The 23,911-nt window shown below is 45.0% G+C and overlaps 1 protein-coding gene across 2 annotated transcripts in view; it reads left to right on the forward strand.

Moving 5' to 3' along the window:
* Positions 1–23,911, forward strand: part of G2E3 (G2/M-phase specific E3 ubiquitin protein ligase) — a 245,406-nt gene that overhangs the window by 150,372 nt on the left and 71,123 nt on the right. For both annotated transcript variants that reach the window (XM_069209054.1, XM_069209055.1), the window contains one exon: positions 6,224–6,350. In XM_069209054.1, the coding sequence (XP_069065155.1) occupies positions 6,224–6,350 (127 nt within the window). The remainder of the gene's footprint in view (positions 1–6,223; positions 6,351–23,911) is intronic.

Consider the following 23,911-nt stretch of genomic DNA (forward strand, 5'->3'; position numbering starts at 1 on the left):
GGGAAAATAATTAATTCAAACAGACAACACAACCGTTGCGTTCTCTCAACTAACTGGGAAGAACGAGATCCTTTGCACTTTTTGAGGCTAGCACACGAGATCTGGATGTTGGTCATCCAGAGATACACAACAAATACATCTACCATGGAAGGACCATGTGCAAGCAGACAGGCTGAGCAGGCAAGCGTTTACCTCGCACGAATGGCAACTCAACCTAACAGTACTCAGATTTTCAGACAATGGAGAACACCAAAATTAAGTCTGTTTGCAACATCAGAGAACCGAAAATGCCAATTATTTGCATCCAGGCACCCACACCCCCAATCTCTGGGGAATTCTCGGTTATTAGACTGGTCAGGGAGATTTGCTCACGGTTTTCCCCCGATCCCACTGTTTCACACGTGATCAACAAATGCAAGCAATCACCAGTGACACTGATTCTCATTGCTCCACATTGGGTGAGACAGACCTGGTTTGCAGACTTAATAGAAATAGCACAAAATAGCATACAGAGACTACCAGTTCTACACTATCTAATCTCCATACCAGGGGTTTAAGTCTGCCATCCAGAATCAAAGATACTAAGTCTAGCAGTGTAGGTTGGACACTTCTCAGGGATGCTAGAATACCAACAACAAGAAAATGTAACTTAGCCAAGTTGCAAAGACACTTGAAATGGTGCCAAAGATGGGCATTACTAACAGAATGTGAGAGACACAACAGTCTTACGATATCCTACTCGTACTCATCTGCTGGATAGCAAACTGAATTATGCTTCATTAAAAGTACATTTGGCAACAATAGTGGCCTACACAAGAGATCCTATCGGAAGGAGTTTCTTCACAACTCCAGTAATTACAAGATTCCGTGAGGGAGCAAAAAGATTAGCACCGTCAAGAAAAGTACCAGCCCTGACATGGAGCTTAAATTTAGTGCTAACACAACTGATGAATAAACTTTCAAACCTCTTCACAAAGCATCCTTGAAACTGTTCACTTGAAAAAATCTTTCATTAACGCAATTACATTGTTGCGTAGAGTAAGTGAATTACAGGCACTCACAATCCAAGAATTATACATGCAGATAGTCAGTTATGAGGACGAGACCCGCATTTCTTGTCAAAGGTCATCCTTTTTTCCACATCACTTAATCAGTTTAAAAAAAAAAAAAAAAAAAAACTTTCAAGATCCAAAACGTTCAGTGGAAAGAGTGGTGCACACACTAGAAGCCAGAAGAGCGATAATGCTTTATATGGAGTAAGCTAGACTAATCAGAAAAGGAAATCAACTTTGTCATTTGCACACAAGAAAGGAAAAGCAGTTACAAAGAGGACCATTTATAGATGGATCTCACACACTATACAAATGTCATGAAACAGCAGGAGTACAGCTCCAGAGCAAACCAAGGGCACGTTCTGCTTGCAAAAAAAGAGCGACCATAGCCTTTCACACAAAAGTCATTCCAGAATTTTTGCAGAGCTGCTACTTGGTCATCAGTGCACACTTTTTCAAGACTCTATTGCATAGACATTCAGAAAATTCTTCAAGCTGCAAAACTATTCCTACAGGTAAGAAGCCATTTCATTATTAGTGTTTGTTTTATACTGATAAGGGTTGTTTCCAGTTCGGTGGGTTTTTATCAGTTATTATAGGTTTAAACCTAAAACATGGTATCCTGCAGTTTCTGTGGTTTTAATTTGACTAATTCAGAGAGAAATTCAGTAAAAGCTGTCTTGTTCACCACTATAAATATTTTAAAATCTTTAAAATTGAGTCTGCCTGAGGAACTGTGAAACCGCCGTCTGGAACAACCTCTGCACCCAACGTCCCCAGCTTGAGTCCAAGTTGAATAACATTGGGTGCCTGATGCTGTGTTGGCACTCTTCACCTGGCTGCCGCTGTGCTGCTGAGGGTGTAAGTTTGGTGCTACCTTGTGGTTGGCACATCTCCCTAGGAGGGCAGAAAGGTGTCTGTTTCAAGGGGTGCGGGGGGCAAAGAGTGCTGCAGTAGAGTTTGGGGTGCTAAAACGATCTTCCTAACTTTCAGGAACAGAAACCCCAATTTTTCAACAGTTTTGCCATTTTACTAGGAGATAGCCAATTTCTCCTAATTTTTGTGCTTTCAACCGCCTTCCAGTTAGTGGTAGAAATGGGTATGAAATGAAAGGTGAATCCTGGAAAGCTATACATGTCTGAAAAGTACACACATTTCTGAATTCAGCAAGAGGTCATTTTATATATATTGAAATTGGGTTGATAAACTGCCATTTGTCTGTTTTAATCTAACTTTTTCTAACTATGGCAGATTTTTCAAAAGCTATATGCTGTTCTGTCCTCGGGTCCCTTCTGATTACAGGGATATATAGGGCTTTGTATGTTCACCAAGAGCCCGAGGTACCCAGAGCCAATAACTGAGATGGGCCTTGCAATGCTTTTTCATTGTGTACTGGATATACAGCAATTAATTTGGTAAAATAGTGTGTGAAAAATCAGTGCCAAGGAAACCTGTGTATTTCTGAAATGGGCACAAAATATGGAGTTTAGAAGCAGTGGTTATTTGCACATCTCTGAATTTGGAGGTACCCATAATAGCATGAGACTTAGATGGCTTTTCTCAAAATTACTTTTTTCTTACACATCTTACATTTAGAAGGTGCAAATGCTAAGAAAGACAATTGGTTATAACTCTTGTTCTACTATTCTGTGTTCCCCCAAGTCTCCTGATGAAAATGGTACCTCACTTGTATGAGTAGGCCTAGTGCCTGTGACAGGAAACTGCCGAAACGCAACATGGACACAACATTTTTCCACTAAAAACGTAAACGTGTTTTTGCAATGTCTAGCTTTGGAGTTTGGGCCCTAGCACAGCCGACACCTAGGGAAATCTAGCAAACGTCTACATTTTTTTGAAAACTAGACACCGAGGGGAATCCACATCGGGGTGACTTGTGGCTCTTCCCAGGTTCTGTTACCCAGAATTCCTTGCAAACATCACATTTTGACCAAAACACATTTTCCTCACATTTGTGGGATTAAAAGTTCTGGAACCTACGGGGAACCACAAACTTCCTTCCACCCAGCATTCCCCCAAGTCTCCTGATTGAAAATACATTTAAAAAAATGGTACCTCACTTTTGTAGGGAGACTTAGTGGCAAAACACTGCATGGACATCACCTTTTTTCACTAAAAGCTGACCCCTTTAGTTTTTTTCCCCTGTATGCCTAGCTGTGAATTTTAGCCTCTAGCTCAGCCAACACCTAGGGTAGCCTAGCAAACCTGTAAATTTTTTAAAACTAAACACCTAGGGAAATTCGTGATGTGTGGCCCTCACTGCAATGTGTTACCCAGAATCCCTTGCTAACCTCAATTTGTCTTAAAAAAAAAAAAAAAAAAAAAAAAAAAAATCCTCACATTTCTGTGACGGAAAGTTCTTGAATGTTAGGGGAGAACAAACTTCATTTCAGCACCATTTCTCCATGCCTCCCGATAAAAATGGTACCTCACTTGAGTGGGTAGGCCTAGTGCCCGTGACCGGAAACAGCCCAAAACGCAGCATTGACACATCACATTTCTCCACTGAAAACTGACCCTTTCATTGCAAAGTGCCTATTTGAGATTCTTTTGGCATTGCCTCACCTGGCACCTGGTGAAACCTAGCAATCCTGCACATTTCTGAACTATTTACCTAGGGGAGTCCGAAATGGGGTGATTTGCATGGCTCTTACCAGGTTGTTGGCCAGAATGCTTTGCAAACCTCACATTTTGAATAAACACATTTTCTCCACATTTCTGTGATGGAAAGTTCTGGAATCTGCAGTGTCACAAACTTTCTTCCACTCAGCATTCTAAGTCTTCTGATGAAATTGGTACCTCAACAGAAAGACTGTTTCCCTGTTTTGGGGTGGTGGGGAGCATTCCAATATCCATGCTGGTCAGCCCCCACATATACAAATAAAATAAAAGTAATCCCTGGTGTCCAGTGGGATGGATCCCTGCTTGGGCATTGTCCTCCCTGGGCGATCCCTAAGCAGGGATCCACTTGGGACAGGTGCCATTGGAGAGGGGAGATCATCCCCTTTCCCACGATCTCCCCTCCTGTGTGTTGCGGTGCTCAGGGGGGTGAGATAGCCCTGTGAGCACCAAAGCAGTGAAAGTGAAATGAGCCGATCAGCTCTTTTCACTTTTAATGTAATGTCAGCGGGCCGTGCGCACAATTATCATTACATTGAAGCAAACAAAAAAAGCCTCGTCGGCTGAGGAAGCTCTTCTGCAGCTTCAGGGGCAAAAAATCTCCCTGCTGTTTACAGCGGAGAGATTTGGTGGTTCTGTGTTGAGGATGGAACGGCTCCATCCTCAGCACATGAGCACCGGGGCGGAGTATGGAACCATTCCGTCCTCAACAGTGAACCAATTAAGAGAATCCATAAATGGTGTTAAACTGTGGTTTCAAAGTAATGTTAATAACAATCTGTATGTCTTATCTCATCTTCCCAACTCTTCCAATATTGAGAGAATTGTATACTCTTTTAGAGTTCAGTTAAACCTGTCAATCACACTTTTAGGCTCTGGATGATAGTGAGTATGCTTTGTGTAAAATTCCCATTTCTTTTACTAGAAATTCTCCATCTCCTTGGAAGAGAGCAGGACCCTATTATACTTAAGAATGGTCCTTGGATGTCCCTTGAAACGCTTGATCTAGAAATGTAACCACTGACCTGTTATTAAACAAGCACACACTGAGGCGAACAGCCTTGATAAGATCAAGAACTTCGGGGTATGGTTCAGAAGGAGGTTCACAGCAAACTATATGTGGCGTCCTTATTTTACATGTGTTGTCAGTGCAGAGTCAAGTCTATATTGAATCATTAAACTTGTAGCTCCATCCCTGGCTCCCAGTTGTCTCGACATAACTTTTCTTTGGTCTTAGACACCCAGACGACTGGGTGCATTAGCTCAATGTTTGTTACTTCTACTGGAGTTCCAAGAAAACAGTCCTGCAGTTCATCACTGCTTTTTAAATTCTCAATGCACCTATAAAGCATGACTGTATCTTGATCTTTTTTTTTTTCCTCACTACTTCAGACCATTCTTTTACAGATAAGCATCCTTCTGTTCCAAAACACATTAACTTGCTCACTGGGGGAGGAGGAGGAGAGAGAGAATCTCACTTTTTTCTTTTTTTCAGCCAACCTCTATAAATAGTCCGCCCTTTTGCTGCCAGTGGCAGGATTATATTATTCAGAAATACACAGTCCTGTTGAACCCTGGTAACACATTTATAGATTTGTGCCATGAATGCATCCAGGTCTTCAGTGTTGTGTTTTTTTTTTTTTTTTGTGTTTTAGTTTTTGTTTTAATAGAAAAAATCCCCTCAAAGGTTTGTGAAACAGTTGCCTCTGAAGTAGTTCTTGATGATTATTTTTTGTAGCCCAAAACACTGCCACAGCTTCTTCCTCCATGAAGGAGTTTTTTGTTCCGATCCCTTTACAGTGTGTGAAGAAGCTATAGTACAGTCTCCTGTGTCTGTCTTACAACTCCTAGCCCCTTTTCACTGACATCCGCTATCACGCTGCGTCTTGCACCAGGAAAAACAATTCTGACAGTCGGGAGCTTTACTGGGACTCTAAAGTTCAAAAACATCTTTTCACAAAGCTTAGCCCAGACCGGTCTCTCTCAGGTGACTCTGCATGGCTTTATTAGTTCTGGAATAGAACTTACCCATACCAAGGAAGGTTGAAACTTTCTCTTCTCTCCAGACTTGGTCTTATGCCATTGGTCTGCACTAAATCCTCATTTGGGGTCTCGCTTCTTTTGGATAAAAAACATAACTCATAGTTAACCCCATCCTCTTTGCCAACTGTGGACAGGTCATTCCTTTAAAGCAGATAATGCTTCCACCAAGATGTAAATTGTATTTTTTTTCAAACGCTTACTCTTTTTCAGCACCCACTAGTTGCTACCTTTGTGAAATCGTAGACACAGCGGTTCACCACATCGCACAGTTGTGTGCTGCCGTATGCAGTAGCACTAGACTGGTAGCCATGACACTCCACACTACTTCACACTGTGGGTGAATCCGTTCATGGTTCCTCTCACTAGACCAATATTAGACCACTAGAAGGGTGAGTTTGTGCTAGGCGTTTACAGCTGTTCCTTCTTATTGGGTCAGTATTCTCAGTTGGTGGTAGTGATCAATTTTTCTAAAGTGTAGTTTTTTCCTTCAGTGAAAAGGCGGCGATCGGGTTCCCTTGCTACCTCCGAAAGAATAGAGCTGGTGGATCGGAGTCTGGATCATTCGACTCCAAAAAGCATGCGACTCTCGACGGGGGCTCACCGCAAGATTCTGCACAGGTTGGTAGAGATCTTGGAAATGTGTGCCTTTCTGACATGCGGCTGCTTCGCTTTATTTTCAAAGCTAGTCTGATGTTACTGTTTTGTATTGCTTGATAAAACTAGGCAACCCAGTTTTCTCACATGGAGCTGGGTAATACAATATGGAAAACACGTTCTGATGGATTATTTGTATTCCAACTAACAACATTGTATAGTGGTCAATAAAATGAACCACCAGCAATCAATCCATCAGTAGATTTGATGAATAATCAGTTGACAGCGTATTGTTGTATGTAGGAAATAATTTTTATATATAAAAAAACAAATTACTACATCAATACTTAATCAGTCAGCGAGCATATACACCACTAGATCCATACAATCGCACTGTCACCCCCTGTGATTCCCATATAAACACAATCCAGGGACGTCCACCCAGTGCTTTTTCTTATTAAAATAAAATATATTATTTTATGTATACAACACAATACTTTATACGCAACATTATAGAGCACTTATGTTACACCAGTATACTATTCATGAATTATGGTGCTTTATAGGGAAACTACCCCAAATGTTTAGTCAGTAAATGCTCCAAATAGACTTTAAAACCTTTTGGTATGGGGTTGCTATTCTGTGTGCGGATGAAGGGGGTGTTCATGCTCTACCTCCTCCTGTAATCTGGGTAATGCCTTCGCTCTGGAGGTCAGTTGAAGTTTGATGCTGCAAGTTTTCCTCCTCTTTCTGGAGTCAGTTTTCACAGAACCTTCTGTCCACGTTGCACTTCGTGTGACACTGGCCAAGCCAATGCACGTCTGTAATCTGCGCGGCAGCACTGCTCTAGGAACTGTGCCCAGTGCACGGAGTGGGAATCATCTGATCTGTGCCCTGTGCCAGCAAACATTCTTGTGGTCTGCACAGTGCATGCATTCGCACAGCCACTCCTGTTAGCTGCTGTGCCAGGACAGTGATGGAATGGCTGTGCGGCTAGCAGTCCTCTGGGTTTGCTTTGATTTTTCTTTGGCCCAGACTTAAGCACCCTACTCAAATAAGCAAAGCGCAGACCCTAGGTCACAGTAGTGATATTTGAGTGTCTATTGATGTCTCTGACAGGGGATGCTTTCCTTTTTCACATAGGCCGGTTAGATGTGGCCACACTTTAATTGACCCCACAACCTAATCCACCACCAGAGTGCACTGCTCTTGCAAGGGCCCCTCCTAAGTAGTTTTACTTCCTTCAAGGTCACTCCACGTCTCCCCCAAGCGGCTTCTCATTGCATGCTATAGAAATCTTCAGCTTCTTGTCCCTCCCCTGCCGAAGGAAGTTGGATATTCCAATCCAGAGGCACATGAGTTTCTTAGTAACTACTGGTGTGACATCTTGGTTCTGCTAGGAGAAGTTAATCGTCTCCGGTTGGACATTTCTGCTCCATCTTTGTACAAAAGCTTCAGGCAGCATTTGTACATCTCAGCTGTCATCTCAGAGGCTGGTTTTGGGCTTTGGTTTCCTGCTATTTCTATGAATGTTTCAGCTGTAGTCTTCATATACAGAAGATGTTATATAGGCAGGATACCTGAAACAGTGGTAAATGAGAGTGGGAGGCTGGCCCGCTTAACTTCCTGTTAACATGTGGGAGGTGGTTGTTCTACTAAATGATGGGGCAGGAAAAGGCAGGGGAGTTTCCTCAAGCTTTAGAGAGACAATGTCTTCTCTCCTCCACACCCTAAAGTCTGACCCAGTACAAAGGATCTCTGAAATATCCTGGATGAGCCCTGTCATTCACCATTGCTGTAAAAGTAAAAACCAAATGTATTCCTGTTTGGCCACTGCCACATGTAACAGACTGTCAGAACCCTGTTCAGGGGCCCACAGGGCAGACCGTAGTTACTGGGCCCAACAAAGGTGGTTGAGGCCTTTTAAACCTGATGTTCTGGGGCCCACGCTACTATGCATCCTGCTCAACTGGTTTGAGCACCCCCTTCTTCACCAGAGTCTCAGGTAGCATAGCACAAGCAGTCAAGGCACCTTCAGAGGAAAGTGTAGATACAGATCTGTGAACACGACTCATAACTCAATGTGCAAGCAACACTCGCAGTAAATCAATGTCCCGTTGAATACTTATATTGGACAGAAGAAGCATTTTAATTTTAATGCTACACATGCAAAGGCAAGCAACGCTCAAATCAATAACGGTTCCCCCTTGAGATAGGTGCTCTACCAATTGTAAGGCCACTCCCTGTCTGTCCCCCTACCCCCCAACAAAAAGGGTGTGCTGTTAGTCCCCATTCACATACAGCAGCATCCAGGGAATGTGAACTGTTAGGCCCTGTTAATGGGGTACACCCTCTCACGCTCAGTCAGGTGTAGTCACTTAGTCAAGTAGGGCTGCAAAAACCAAAGGTGTTATATCCCTGGCCGTGTAGGTCCATTTCTTTGCTTATCTGCTATGCTGGTACAAAACCTGGCAACAATGTAATGCGGTCCTGGCCTGGATCGGCAAACTTGGCCTGCATGCATTCACATGTACAGCCCCTGGCAGCCGCCGGGGTCTCTCTCCTGGGGAGAGCTTACCAGTGTCCTGATTATCAGAGTTGCTCTGGCCACACACAGTAATTTTTTTTCTTCCTTGCTCAGGGATTGTAGCAGTCTGCTTGCTCCAGCAGGGCTCAGACAGCATCTTCTCTGATCTCCTAAGATACAAAGCCTCTCATCATAGTTTTAGCAATAGTTGGGTCACTGGCAAAGACCTGGATCTCTGCGTCGCCCCCACCCAACCCCCAGGATACGGGGCTGCTTGAGCGAACCGCACGGTCAGGTCATGCTTTCCTCTGGGTTCCTCTCCCATGGCACAGTGAGCACCGGGGACCCATGTTTGGACATACTCTTCCCAATTAGGCCCACTATATCAACACAAAGATGGATAGAATGCTGAACATCAAACATTCATCCACAGTTGCAGATCTGGGTTAAATCTATGATTTGTTTGCTCACAATCAATGCTCTCAGTGGGAAGTGGATGCCCAGACGTGGGTCCCATGCCTACTATGCCACTGGGATTCAAGCTAGCCTGGCTGAGGTGCAATACCCCGAAACCGGTCCCAGGATGCTGGTTACCAGTCCAGGGAGGACCTGGCCTTGCAGGTCGGTCTGTTCTGTTCTGTTCCCATGGGGAGCAGGGTCGTGACTGATTTGTCTATGGCTGGGTCCAAACCGGGGGCGAGGCATGGTGAGCGATGGTTTCACCTCTGACCTGTTTCTGTGGGTGAATGTTTGACAGAGTTCAGCATTCCATCCCATCTTTTTGTGGTGCTGTTCTCAAACCCTTTTAGACTCAGTGGCTCAAGTCCTCCCAGGTATCCTCATCTACTCGCCCAGGCTATACAGAACAGTTGTGATGCAGCCGAGTTCACAATTCATTGTGGCTTGAACACCAGATAGCATTTGGCAGGCCATTGGCCATGCTTGGCTGTGGTCCACCATTTTTTCGGGTGATGTCCAGTCAGATCTCATGGACTTGCTGCTCGACAGGACTCAGCTGTTTAGGGAGAAGGCTGACTCTGCTCTCATGCAGTTCAAGGAGAGTAGGGCTACTGTTCCTTTAGTGGCTTCAGCAGAGGTATCCCATGCCGTCAGCCAAACCAACCATAACATTGTACTCAGTCCCGTACCCCCTCTGCAGCCTGGCCTGCTAAACCCCTTTAGTGTGCTCTTAGTGAAGCACAGTCATCCGGTAGGAGGCAGGATCCAATGATTCTTAGCGGGTTGCCAGACTATAATATCCCACAGGTTGGTCCTGCCAATTATTAGGAAGGTCTATACCCTCCCCTTCCTTTCAGCTATGTTGCAATCTCCACTTTCTCACCAGTGGCTGACGGAGGTCCATCTTTCTATTTTGCGCCTGGAAATCCAACCCGTTTTGGCACAAGGGGGCTATGAAGACCTTGCCCGCGCCAGGAGGAGAATGTGGCTGCTATTCCCACTACTGTTACCCAAGATGGATGGAGACCTTTGGGCTATTTTAGACCTGTGCCCTCAACGTTTTCTTCTGGAAGGAAAATTTTTAAATGCTCACAATGACCCAAGTCTTCTCTGCCCTTGACTCTGGAGACTAGATGTTGGTGTTGGACCTGAGGGACTCCTATTTCCATGTACCTGTCCTGCAGGCTCATCTGCGCTACTTGTGGTTCGTGGTCGGACCAGAACATTTTCAATTTGCTGTACTCCCCTTGATCTCCAGTGCCCCCTTGAGTGTTCATGAAAGTGATGGCAGTGGGGCAACACATCTTCAAAGGTGCTAGTCTTCCCCCTACCTCGATTGCCTGAGGTGAGCATTCCTTCAACAGCCAGTCATCAACCACCTCCGAACTGCAGCAAACCTGTCATCTTTGAGTTATCAATGTGCCAAAGTCACACCTTACTCCCTTTTAGATGCTCTTTCATCTGAGACATTTTGGGCATCATTCAGTTTTGTGCCTTTCCCCAGGAAAGATTAAAGGACCATTCATGCTATGATCCAGATCTTTCAGAAGAGACTACAAAAGATTTGCAGTGGTGGTTACTGGATCCTATTTAGGTCAGTGGCAAACTCCTCTGCCTTCTGTATATTGTAGGTATATTTGTAAATTCATGCATAGTACTAAGCTGTGTGTTAAAGATGTACTTCTCCTTTTCTTGGGTGGACAGCGGTGACTGATACATCTCTTCTGGATTGAGGTGTCCTTCTGGGAGAGATGGAGATCAGAGATTCCGGTACTTCTGGAACGGAGGGCCACCCGCTTGGTGTTAATTCTTTCAGTCCATCGGGGTGATGGTACAAGTGCTCCTCGCAACACCACTGCAATGTGGTACTAAGATCCAGGAAAGGTTGGGGGTCAGACATTGTGCCAGGAGGCTGTACGCCTCTCGAGATGGCTGGACCGAAAGAAATTTCCTGGTGATGAACCATCTGAAAGGGTCTTTGACTGCTACAGTGGACAAGCTCACTAGTCAAATCTTAGTGAATCACTAGTAAATAGCTACAACCGAGGTGATGCAATCTCTCTCCTGGGGAGAACGATAACTCGATCTGTTCGCACTGCTGAGAGCGCGCTATTAACGCACTTCTGTGCGTTGGAGTTTCCTCTTTGTCTCACTCGGAGAATTGTTTTGCCTCAAGTTGAACTCAAATATTGAGGGTTTATAAAGCGAGGCTAATCATCCGTATCAGGTGCTTGCAGGTCCCGGAGGCTCAGTCGAATAGCCAGGTCTTGGAATTCTGGCAGTGAGGTGATGGTCTGGAGTACTGTGGGGAGGCAGCACAAAAATTAGGGGAAAGCGAGAAGAAAGCAGTGAAAACAAGGGAAAAGCAAGGAGAAGGCATGCAAAACGGGGGGATAAAAGCAACAAAAATCAGGAAGAACGAGGAAAGAGCTCAGAAGGCACTCAAAAGGTGGGAAAAAGCAAGGACAAGAATATAAGCAAGAGCGAGGCACCAGTACTTGTGGGGCAGAGCTGGGACTCGTGACTCCGGTATGCTTTTCTGCCAGTGATACTCCCACCCAGTATTCTCAAAAAGATCAGGACCAACTGGGCCCAAGTCATCCTAGTGGACACAGACTGGGCACAGTGAATATGGTATCCAGAACTCAAGGGCTTGAGCATCTGTCCTGTCCTGGGAAGAGGCTACCCTTGGTGACGTATCGATCTCCTTTGCGAAGTTTAGAAACGGCCCCAGGGTGGGCCTAGACCTGGAGGCCGACGCAAGGGATCATTAGCAATTATATCAACCTTGGGATGTGGCATGTGTGGGCTACCCCTCTCCTGAGCACCCTCAAGGAAGACGTAAACTGGCCTGGGAACCCATCTCCTGGCCTGATGTCAGAGTAATTTGGAAGGGGCACTGTAACCCCCCGCCCCCCCAAAAAGGCTCCCAAAAATGTTTTACCCCACCCTTAGTTGTATTTGTAAATTATTACAAAGTAATAAGCTGTGTGTTAAAGGTCTACTTCTCCTTTTCTTTAAAAAAAAAAAAAAAAAAAATGACTGAGCAATCATTTAAGTGTTATTATTGTCAGTGAATAGTGACTAGAAGCCTAAACCACCTCCCCTGAGTAGGCTTTGCTGCCCTAAGTTAAGCACTACAATTGATATAGATATATATTTTGTGTGTGTTCCTACTGAAGGTGGGATTATGGACACATTTCTTGTATAGGCCCCGAAACTAATGGTCTGTTTTCTTTCAAATACCTACAATGTAGCTAGGGCTTTTAAGTTAAATGTCAGTTGGTAGCAGCACCCATTGTGTCACCCACTGCAGTGACAGTGCAAACATGACTGCAGCCTGCTATCAGTATCCTGGATGTGCAGGTTTAAACTGCAAATTTGACCTGTCAAAATAGCCCCTTTTGACGAGCATAAACCCTTCTTTTAAATATGTCACCCCTAAGTAGGCTTTATTGCCCAGAAAAGCAGGGTGCGTGGTATTTAAAAGTAGGACACTTAAAGGTCAATGTTACATGTCCTAGCACTTCAAAGCTATTTCCACTGTGGAAGGGTTGGTTTAACCATTGGGGTGCAATATTAGGTTTAATTAATGTTACCTTCTTGCCTGCTTAAAGCCTCTGAAGGTCTTTTTTTTTAAAAATAAGTATTGATCTGTCAACTGGTAGCTTGATGGCTCTACTATGGTGAGTAAGAACTGCACCCAGGACGGGGACGATATGTCTTGGGGGAAGTTCTCTTCCCCAGGGCAGGATGGCCTGGGGGATGAGCCAGACTATTGATGCTCCTCAGAGGCATCCCCTGTTAGACAGATGTAACTCACACCTGGGCTTGCCTCATCTTTTGTCCTTTTAGCCAGCCATGCACCATCTTAGTCTGAGGCAGGGCTGAGGTAGGGCTGTGAGCATGCTCTTTAATTTTAGTGTCAAATCCTGCTTGAATTAACCATTCTGCTTGACAGGTCTGCTGGGAATTTACATATAACCTTTGGGCACACTTCAAAGGATGGACATAGAATGCCAAAACACTGTGTATCCACTGCCTGGATCCTGAAAGCACAGCTTTGATCTTTACCAGACTTCTGTCTGCAACGCACCCACTTAAGAACAATCCCTGACCCCTGGAGATCAGACAAGGGCTGAACCTGCTGTCAAACCTGAAGAGCCTAGACTGTCAAGGGTACAAGAGGGAAAGCAGGTCCAGCAAAGAAATAGATTCAAAATGTAATAAGGCTGACCTTGAGGAAAAGCTACAGGGACACGACAAGGTACAAGAGGCCTTTTCCTACAGCTGTACAGCTGACCAGTGGCAACTGGACCTGGACTAAACACTGCCTTTGGTCTCTGCCTGCCACCCCGTGAAGTGGAACCCGTGAGAGATCCTACCACACAGTGTCATTCGATGTCTTAAGGAAGTCTTTATTCGTGAAGGTTTTCCAGAGCAGATATTGACTGACAATGGAGTTCAATTTGTTTCAGCAGAAATGCTTCAGTTTCTTGTCAGATGTGGCATTAAACACGCAAGGACTCCTCTTTATCATCCACAAAGTAATGGAATGGTAGAACGCTTTAATCGTGTTCATTGTGATTGTATTCAGGCCACGTACAGGAATAATATGTCCGTAGAGCAAGCTATTAATGAACTTATTTGGTCTTATCGAACCTAACCGCACGTTGCTACTTGCAAAAGTCCTTTTGAACTTGAGAGGGAGGGTAGCATCCACTGAGTTGTCTCCCTTTTGGGTAGTCAAATCATTTCATGAAGGGAGTAATTTGAAAGAAATTTGGCAAGAGGCGAAAAACAATTCTGATAATATGAGCAGAGGAAAGTTGAGTGGTGGTCACTATAAAAGTGATAGGTTAAAGGTGGGTGATTGGGTGAGAGTGAAGAACCCTGTTTTGGTTAGAAAAGGTATAGCCAAGTTTAAGGACTCGCAACAAATTTGTGATATACGTAAGAATGCTGTGAAATTGTCTGATAGTAGTTGGTGGAGCACTTCACGCATTGCGCTAGACCCTGGAGTGCATGCTCAACTCAGTAATAATCAATCTGCTAAGAAAATGATGGAAGAGTTAGATGAAAATGAAAGAAAGAAATGTAGAAGTCACAAGAGCATATTTTAAACCTAAAAGATTCCAAGAGTTTGTTGTGTATTAAGTGTAATACTGTTTTAGATATATTTGCATTAGAATGTAACTTTCTTCTAATGGTCCTATTTCTTATATGTAAATTTTCCTAGTTTTTATAGTAGTAGTTATTGTAGTTTTATCATTTTAAGTAAATTGAGTTTTGAATTTGTGTAATTCAACTTCTTGTTTTGAGAGGGGAGAATTGTGGTGATGTTAGTGGCTTCTGCCTCTGAGGTAGCGTGGAACTTCTTGACATCGTATGCTTATGATGTCAGGGAATTCCATGTTCCTCGATCAGCAGTTATTCACTCTGTACCCCTTTGAATGGAAGAAGACGTTTCTATGCTTAATGTAAAGAAATGGCTCCCTGTTGCAGTTACCCCCCACTTTTTGCCTGATACTGATGCTGACTTGACTGAGAAGTGTGCTGGGACCCTGCTAACCAGGCCCCAGCACCAGTGTTCTTTCACCTAAAATGTACCATTGTTTCCACAATTGGCACAACCCTGGCACCTAGGTAAGTCCCTTGTAACTGGTACCCCTGGTACCAAGGGCCCTGATGCCAGGGAAGGTCTCTAAGGGCTGCAGCATGTCTTATGCCACCCTAGGGACCCCTCACTCAGCACAGACACACTGCTTGCCAGCTTGTGTGTGCTGATGGGGAGAAAATGACTAAGTCGACATGGCACTCCCCTCAGGGTGCCATGCCAACCTCCCACTGCCTGTGGCATAGGTAAGTCACCCCTCTAGTAGGCCTTACAGCCCGAAGGCAGGGTGCACTATACCACAGGTGAGGGCATATGGGCATGAGCACTATGCCCCTACAGTGTCTAAGCAAAACCTTAGACATTGTAAGTGCAGGGTAGCCATAAGAGTATATGGGCTGGGAGTCTGTCAAAAACGAACTCCACAGCTCCATAATGGCTACACTGAATACTGGGAAGTTTAGTATCAAACTTCTCAGAATAATAAACCCACACTGATGCCAGTGTTGGATTTATTAAAAAAATGCACACAGAGGGCATCTTAGAGATACCCCCTGTATTTTACCCAATTGTTCAGTGCAGGACTGACTGGTCTGTGCCAGCCTGCTGCTGAGAGACGAGTGTCTGACCTCATGCGGTGAGAGCCTTTGTGCTCTGAGGACAGAAACAAAGCCTGCTCTGGGTGGAGGTGCTTCACACCTCCCCCCTGCAGGAACTGTAACACCTAGCAGTGAGCTTCAAAGGCTCAAGCTTCGTGTTACAATGCCCCAGGGCACTCCAGCTAGTGGAGATGCCCGCCTCCTGGACCCAGCCCCCACTTTTGGCGGCAAGTCCAGGAGAGATAATGAGAAAAACAAGGAGGAGTCACTGGCCAGTCAGGACAGCCCCTAAGGTGTCCTGAGCTGAGGTGCCTCTGACTTTTAGAAATCCTCCATCTTGAAGAAGGAGGATTCCCCCAATAGGGATAGGAATGTGACCCCCTCCCCTTGGGAGGAGGCACAAAGAGGGTGTACCCACCCTCAGGGCTAGTAGCCATTGGCTACTAACCCCCCAGACCTAAACACGCCCTTAAATTTAGTATTTAAGGGCTCCCCTGAACCTAGAAAAATAGATTCCTGCAACAACAAGAAGGACTGCCTAGCTGAAAACCCCTGCAGAGGAAGACCAGAAGACAACAACTGCCTTGGCTCCAGAAACTCACCGGCCTGTCTCCTGCCTTCCAAAGAACTCTGCTCCAGCGACGCCTTCCAAAGGGACCAGCGACCTCTGCATCCTCTGAGGACTGCCCTGCTTCGACGACGACAAGAAACTCCAGAGGACAGCGGACCTGCTCCAAAAAGACTGCAACTTTATCCCAAGGAGTAGCTTTAAAGACCCCTGCAATCTCCCCGCAAGAAGCGTGAGACTTGCAACACTGCACCCGGCGACCCCGACTCGGCTGGTGGAGAACCAACACCTCAGGGAGGACCCCCGGACTACTCTACGACTGTGAGTACCAAAACCTGTCCCCCCTGAGCCCCCACAGCGCCGCCTGCAGAGGGAATCCCGAGGCTTCCCCTGACCGCGACTCTCTGAAACCTAAGTCCCGACGCCTGGAAAAGACCCTGCACCCGCAGCCCCCAGGACTTGAAGGACCAGACTTTCACTGCAGAAGTGACCCCCAGGAGTCCCTCTCCCTTGCCCAAGTGGAGGTTTCCCCGAGGAAGCCCCCCCTTGTCTGCCTGCAGCGCTGAAGAGATCCCTTGATCTCTCATTGACTTCCATTGCGAACCCGACGCTTGTTCTAACACTGCACCCGGCCGCCCCCGCGCCGCTGAGGGTGAAATTTCTGTGTGGGCTTGTGTCCCCCCCCGGTGCCCTACAAAACCCCCCTGGTCTGCCCTCCGAAGACGCGGGTACGTACCTGCTGGCAGCCTGGAACCGGGGCACCCCCTTCTCTCCATTGAAGCCTATGCGTTTTGGGCACCACTTTGAACTCTGCACCTGACCGGCCCTGAGCTGCTGGTGTGGTAACTTTGGGGTTGCTCTGAACCCCCAACGGTGGGCTACCTTGGACCAAGAACTGAACCCTGTAAGTGTCTTACTTACCTGGTAAAACTAACAAAAACTTACCTCCCCCAGGAACTGTGAAAATTGCACTGTGTCCACTTTTAAAATAGCTATTTGTGAATAACTTGAAAAGTATACATGCAATTGAAATGATTCAAAGTTCCTAATGTACTTACCTGCAATACCTTTCAAACAAGATATTACATGTTAAATTTGAACCTGTGGTTCTTAAAATAAACTAAGAAAATATATTTTTCTATACAAAACCTATTGGCTGGATTTGTCTCCGAGTGTGTGTACCTCATTTATTGTCTATGTGTATGTGGAACAAATGCTTAACACTACTCCGTGGATAAGCCTACTGCTCGACCACACTACCACAAAATAGAGCATTAGTATTATCTATTTTTTACCACTATTTTACCTCTAAGGGGAACCCTTGGACTCTGTGCATGCTATTCCTTACTTTGAAATAGCACATACAGAGCCAACTTCCTACACTTAAGGACATTTGAAGAACATTTCTGGACTCCGCCTCTACAGTACCAAATGCACTTTGTTTGTAAAACATGTATAGTTCAGGTAAGCAATACTTTTCAATAGCAAAAGTATACAGTGCAAAAATCATTGAAGGCAATACAGTCCTAGGGGAGGAAAAGCACAAGTACAGTTTACAGGTAAGTACTCGACTTATAATCCCAGTCTTTGAGGGTTAAGGTGTCCACAGGGCAAGGTTTAAGAGGACACCATGGTTGCAGCACCAGCAACAGTGTCGGCTGGGGCCAGAGGTCAAAGTTGATATTGGGCGGTCAATGGAAACTAATGGAGACAGGGGACACTTACAAGAAAACATATTGCAGGTAAGTACCTGCGGCTTCAGGGCACAGGCCTGGGGGAATCTAGATAAGCACTGAGGAGGGCCTATCTGCATCCCTCATTGAAATCTGCACCAAAGTTGACATCTTGCAGAAGTGACCACAAACTCATGGGAGAACCACCTGCCTTCGATAGACTCAAGACCTCCTGTGAACAGTGGACCTGTTCTCCAGTGAACTCCCAAAGAAGGGGCTCCAAAGCCTCTGGAACCACTAAAACACAACGCCTGAAGTTGTCACTGCATGCTATCTCCGACCAGAGTTGAAGTAGACACCGATGCCAACAAGGCTCCCCAGCCATGCAGAGCACGAATCCATTGTGGCTTCACTCCTTCTGGACTCCCCAATGACGCTTGCAGCCTCTGCACATAGCCCCCCTCTACAGCGACCACTCCAGCAAGAAGAAAACACCTAAGGATACCTCTGCACCTGTTGAGCCGTGGAGAGGAGGACTAAAGGAGCCTGCCGCAGGATCGTGATCCTGAGCCCTGTTGGGTCAGCCAGACTAGGCCCCTGGCCAGAGCCTGCAGCTTCTTTTTACAGTGACCAGTTGTAGGAAGCTGGCTCTTTAAAGTGCACTAAAATGAAGTGCACTGTGCAGAGTCCAGTAGATCCCTCAAAGGTTTGCAGAGGCAGAAATAGATAGGTCTAGTAATCATTTTGTGGTAGTGTGGGTGAGCTTATCAAGGAGTTGTTAAGCATTTGTTATATTCACAAAGGCAGTAAATGAGACATACTTAAAGAATACATCCAAGATCAATTTAGAAAAAGAACAGTTGCTTTTATATATGCTTTGAACCAAAGAACTTCCTTATGAGGTTAGCAGTTTTTATATTAAAAATACTTTGCGGTTTCAAAAATCGATACTGCAATTTTCAGTCTTCAATGTTAAACCCTTCGCTGCCAGGCCTTTTCCCCCTCAGGTGCCAGTCCTTTTTAGCTCTTTGGAGCAGTTCGCGCTTAAGCACTCATAACTTTTTGTCCACGTAAGCTACCCACGCCAAATTTGCATCCTTTTTCCCCAACATCCTAGGGATTCTAGCAGTACCCAGAGGTTGTGGGTTCCCCTGTAGGAGACCAAGAAATTAGCCAAAATACAGCGAAAAATCATTTTTTCTATTTGTTTTTTTTTTCTCTGAAAATGGCATCAACAAAGCGTTTGCGGTGCTAAACTCTATCTCCCCAGCTTTCAGGAACAGGCAGACTTGAATAAGAACCGCGATTTTCAACACATTTTTGGCATTTTACTGGGACATACCCCTTTTTACTATTTTTTTTTGTGCTTTCAGCCTCCTTCCAGTTAGTGACAGAAATAGGTGTGAAACCAATGCTGGATCCCGGAACGCTAAACATTTCTGAAAAGTAGACAAAATTCTGAATTCAGCAAGGGATATTTTGTGTAGATCCTACAAGGTTTTCCTATAGAAAATAACAGCTGAAATAAAAAGAAAATTGAAACTGAGGTGAAAAAAACCAGCCATTTCTCTCCACGTTTTACTTTTTCCTGCAATGTCAATTTTTTTAAAGCAATATACCGTTACGTCTGCTGGACTCTTATGGCTGTGGGGATATATAGGGCTTGTAGGTTAATCAAGAACCCTATGTAACCAGAGCCAATAAATGAGCTGCACCTTGCAATGGGTTTCAATTGTATACTGGGTATACAGCAATTCATTTTCTGAAATATAAAGAGTGAAAAATAGGTATCAAGGAAACCTTTGTAATTCCAAAATGGGCACAGGATACGGTGTTGAGAAGCAGTGGTTCTTTGAACATCTCCGAATTCTGGGGTGACCATACTAGCATGTGAATTACAGGGCATTTCTCAAATAAATCTTTTTTTACACAGTCTTACATTTGGAACAAACAAATGTAGAAAAAGACAAGGGGCAATAACACTTGTTTTGTTGTGTTCCCCCAAGTCTACTTGCGTGGGTAGGCCTAATGCCCGCGACAGGAAACTCAACATGGACATCACATTTTTACTTTGAAAACTGACATGCTTTTTCCAAAGTGCTTAGCTGTGAATTTTGGCCTCTAGCTCAGCCGGCACCTAGGGAAACCTACCAAACCTGTGCATTTTTTAAAACTAGACACCTAGGGGAATCCAAGATGGGGGTGACTTGTGGGGCTCTCACAAGGTTCTTTTACCCAGAATCCTTTGCAAACCTCAGTTTGGCACAAAAACTTTTTCCTCATTTCGATGACAACGTTCTGGAATCTGAGGAGCCACAAATTTCCTTCCACCCAGCGTTCCCCCAAGTCTCCCGATTAAAAAAAAAAAAAAAAAAAAAAAAAAAAAAAATGGTACCTCACTTGTGTGGGTAGGCCTAGTGCCTGGGACAGGAAATGCCCCTTAACACTATCTGGACACATCAAAATGAACAAATACAAAACTACCTGTTTTTGTGCGGGGGGGGGAGGTTGGGGTGTTGGGCACCTGCGTTTTGGTCCTGGGCGCAGCAGCCATATAGGGAAAACTACCAAACCCAAACATTTCTGAAAACTACGCACCTGAGGGAGGTGTGACTTGCGTGGATTCCCCCAGTGTTTTCTTACCCAGAATCCTCAGCAAAGCTCAAATATAGCAAAAAAAAAACATTTTTCCCACGTGTGGGATTACCGCACAAGGACAAATTTCCTACCACCCAACATTCCCTTCAGGCTCCTGGTAAAAATGATATCTCACTTGTGTAGGTGGGCCAAGTGCCTGTGACAGGGAAGAGCCAAAAACATGTCAAAACTGAAGGGTAAACCAAGCGGATCCAAAAGGGCAGTTTGAATAAAAATATTTTTAGGCTGACAAATGGGGCACAATTTTTATCGGTATAGATGCAACAGAGCTGGGTTGTAGGAATTTTGTGGATTCCTGCAGATTTCAGAAGGTTCTATCAGAACAATGTGGGGAAAATGTGATTTCCAGCAAAATTGGCAGTTTGCAGGGCATTGTGGGTAATAAAATGGTGAAGCACACCGCCCAGACTCGCTCAGATGTTTAGTTTTCAGATGTGTCTAGGTCTTGTGGATTTTTCTACATGGCAGCGTCCCAAAGTCCAAAAAACGCAGCCCTCACCAATCCAAGTGGAATGATTTTGAGAGTTAAACAAGCTCTCATGGCCCAAATGTAAAACCAAAATCCAAAATAATCAAATGTCCTCTTGCTTGCCACGGGATAACATGGGATAACCTGTTTTACCCCATTCAGTTCGGGTGGGGGCATAACCATGCCCATACTGGTTGGTAGCCACCACCACACTATTTTTTTTTGTTTTTTTTAATTCCCTGGCTTCTAGTAGGGTTTCTGCCCCCATCTGTCCCCCAGTACGTGCTATCTGCCCCCCCCACCCTTGAGTGGATCGTGGGGTGATTTGTCCCAGGGTATGGCCCCACCCTCTTTATTTAAAAAAAATAAATAAATAAATCTTCCTTGGTGTGTAGTGGGGTTGGGGGGCCTAAAATAAATTTGCGGGCGCAAGGGGAGATCTACGAAGATGTTTCTTCGATAATTTGGTAATCAACAAGTTTCTGGGAAGGGCAAAAAGGCTAGTGCCACCAAGGTCCGTGCCCACAGCGATATGCAACTTGAACCTAGTACGATAAAGCCCCCATTCGTGCCTATGTGTAAAGCAGACCTCAAAACCAGGTCTTGATTGCCTTTATATGCCTGGAGAGTCGGTGAGTTGCAAGCACTTATAATGTAAACGCCTAACTTACAAATAAACAAGGACAGTGGTAATGAGGACAACCCCACAATTTGTCCTCTCGTATATCCATGGCGATCAAGCGGTACAACTTCCAAACTTTTTCCAAGATAAAAAAAATACACAGGCAGAGACTTTCACATTCTTTATGTAAGAAGGGTGGTCATGACCTACTTAAGAGACTAATCTGAAAAACAAACTAATTATTAATTTCCTTCCCGCCAAGAAACACTGATCGATCAACAAAGGGACCATTGCAAGATGGATAGCGCAAAAAGTCCTGACGAGCTGTAAAACAGTTGGTGTAGCACTAGAGCAGGGATTGAGCACACTCGAGGAAAAAGGTCCACACTAGAATTCATAGCAAATGTCTCCATACATCACATCTGTATTGCAACCACAGGAACACATTTTATTTATTTATTTCAGTCAAGCCAAGTTCTAAAACCTGTTTAATGGATACTTACTGCATATTCCTCACCTTGTGAATATGCCTTGGCGTCAGATTGGATCTAGAAATGTTTCTTAGCGTTCCTCCCATGCACCAGCAGGTGTTGTGCAGCTCTACCTCCAGTTTATCCTGCCCCAGAAGTGATGCCAGATATAAATACATATATATTTATATATATATCTCAGCCTTGCATGCTGATGTCTGTTATCTTTCAGCGCCTCCAGATGCAGATCCTGAGCTCAATCCCTAAATTTTTTCACATCATTTTAAGAAGTTTTCTCAAATATTTTCTTAGTGTGCAAGGGTATGTCTCCTCCAAGTAATACAGCTTGCAGGGGCGGTCACAAGCAGATTTCTTTGACAGTACCCCACAAGGTAGGTTTTTAGTGCCTAGGTTTTTCATATGACTCAGTCGCATGCAACTACACCCAGATGGAAACCCAAGGTGTTCCAGGATGGCAAAGCCAAGCTCTGCTGGTTGAACACAGAAGGTGTGTAAGACGCAGCCCAGGTCAAGGATGCAGACCTGTTCTGATTCACGGACAGTTCCTACGCTAGGTCCTCTTCATCCTCCAGGTCTTCTGGTAAATCCAAGTTTAAAAAAAAAAAAGAAAAGACGTCAAGCATGGCTGCTCATTGTTCTGCCCCTTTTATCTAGAGAGTTCTCAAGAACGGCAAGGTGCCTCTTGGTCTCTGTCTACTGTTGAGTAACTATTTCCACAGCTCATGCTGATGTAACCTGAATTTGTGGTTCCATCAGCAGCTCCACAACAGTTTGAGGCTTTTTAGGAAGCGATGTTGCACATTTTGGGCACCCTCCTCGCTCCCTTCAGTGCACCTCAGGCTCCTAGGATCTGAGGAGACCCCCAGGCAGGCTACTGTCAATGGATTAGTTCTTGACTCTACCTCTTGACTCTACCTCTTGATGCTACTGTAGGATCTGCCCTGACTGTGGGGTCTACTCCCAAACCAGCTTCGAATCCAGCCCCACAAGCCTTGGTGGTTCCTGCCACATCAATCCCAGAGGGGGAACTCATTGTCTTATCAGACTCTGAAGCAAACCCACCATGATTCCATCTGCCTCCTGAAACGATACTCGGTGTGTTGTGTGATATGGTCAGCAAGATCTTGTCAACAGCCCTTTAGGAATACTACACCAACCTTGTCAAAGTTATTTAAGGTGATCAGGATGCAGCGAATTAAGTCATTCGCTCTGTGCTGTACACCACTGACCTGTTTGGGCAGGGCGATTCAGGCTTCAGCACCACACATGGTAGAGATGCACAGGCTTCTTGGGTGGCGTTCAGGTGTCCTTTATCGAGTTGCTATGTAATTACACCCATCTCTTTGGCAATACTTGACTGTGGAGCAATTCAAGGAAAGCAGGGCCACAGCACACTCACTTTGTTCAGATACTGCCACATGGTTGCAGAAAGGCAGTTTTGCCTATTTTCAGGCTTTTAAAGGGGCTTGGCACAACGACCATACTAATGTTCACTGCCACAGTAATGGGCAAACCTGTCCTTTTGAGACCGGAGTCTGGTGGGATCTGGTTGAAAATGTCCACCACACCAAGGGCAGTGCATTCTTCTGTCCCCCACCCCCCCTGCTACTGCCACCAAACCACTTTAGCTTTCCCTGGCTAACACATGACCACCCTCATTAAATGCAGGATCAGGTTTTACCACCACGATGGCAGACCACCACATCTGACGTATGGTACTTCATATAGTTTGCCATGCTTATGCCCTACCATTTCTTGCAGTTCCACTGCATATTCCACTTGTATCACAGCGTCTGTGAGAGGACCGTTGGTCAATTTTGCTGTAGGAGAGCAAAGCTCTTTTGGGTAGATGAGCCATACAGTGGGTCATAGCTTCAGAAATGAGGACTGGATTCTATTCCCATT

The sequence above is a fragment of the Pleurodeles waltl genome, chromosome 9, assembly GCF_031143425.1.
Source record: "Pleurodeles waltl isolate 20211129_DDA chromosome 9, aPleWal1.hap1.20221129, whole genome shotgun sequence".
Classification (NCBI taxonomy): domain Eukaryota; kingdom Metazoa; phylum Chordata; class Amphibia; order Caudata; family Salamandridae; genus Pleurodeles; species Pleurodeles waltl.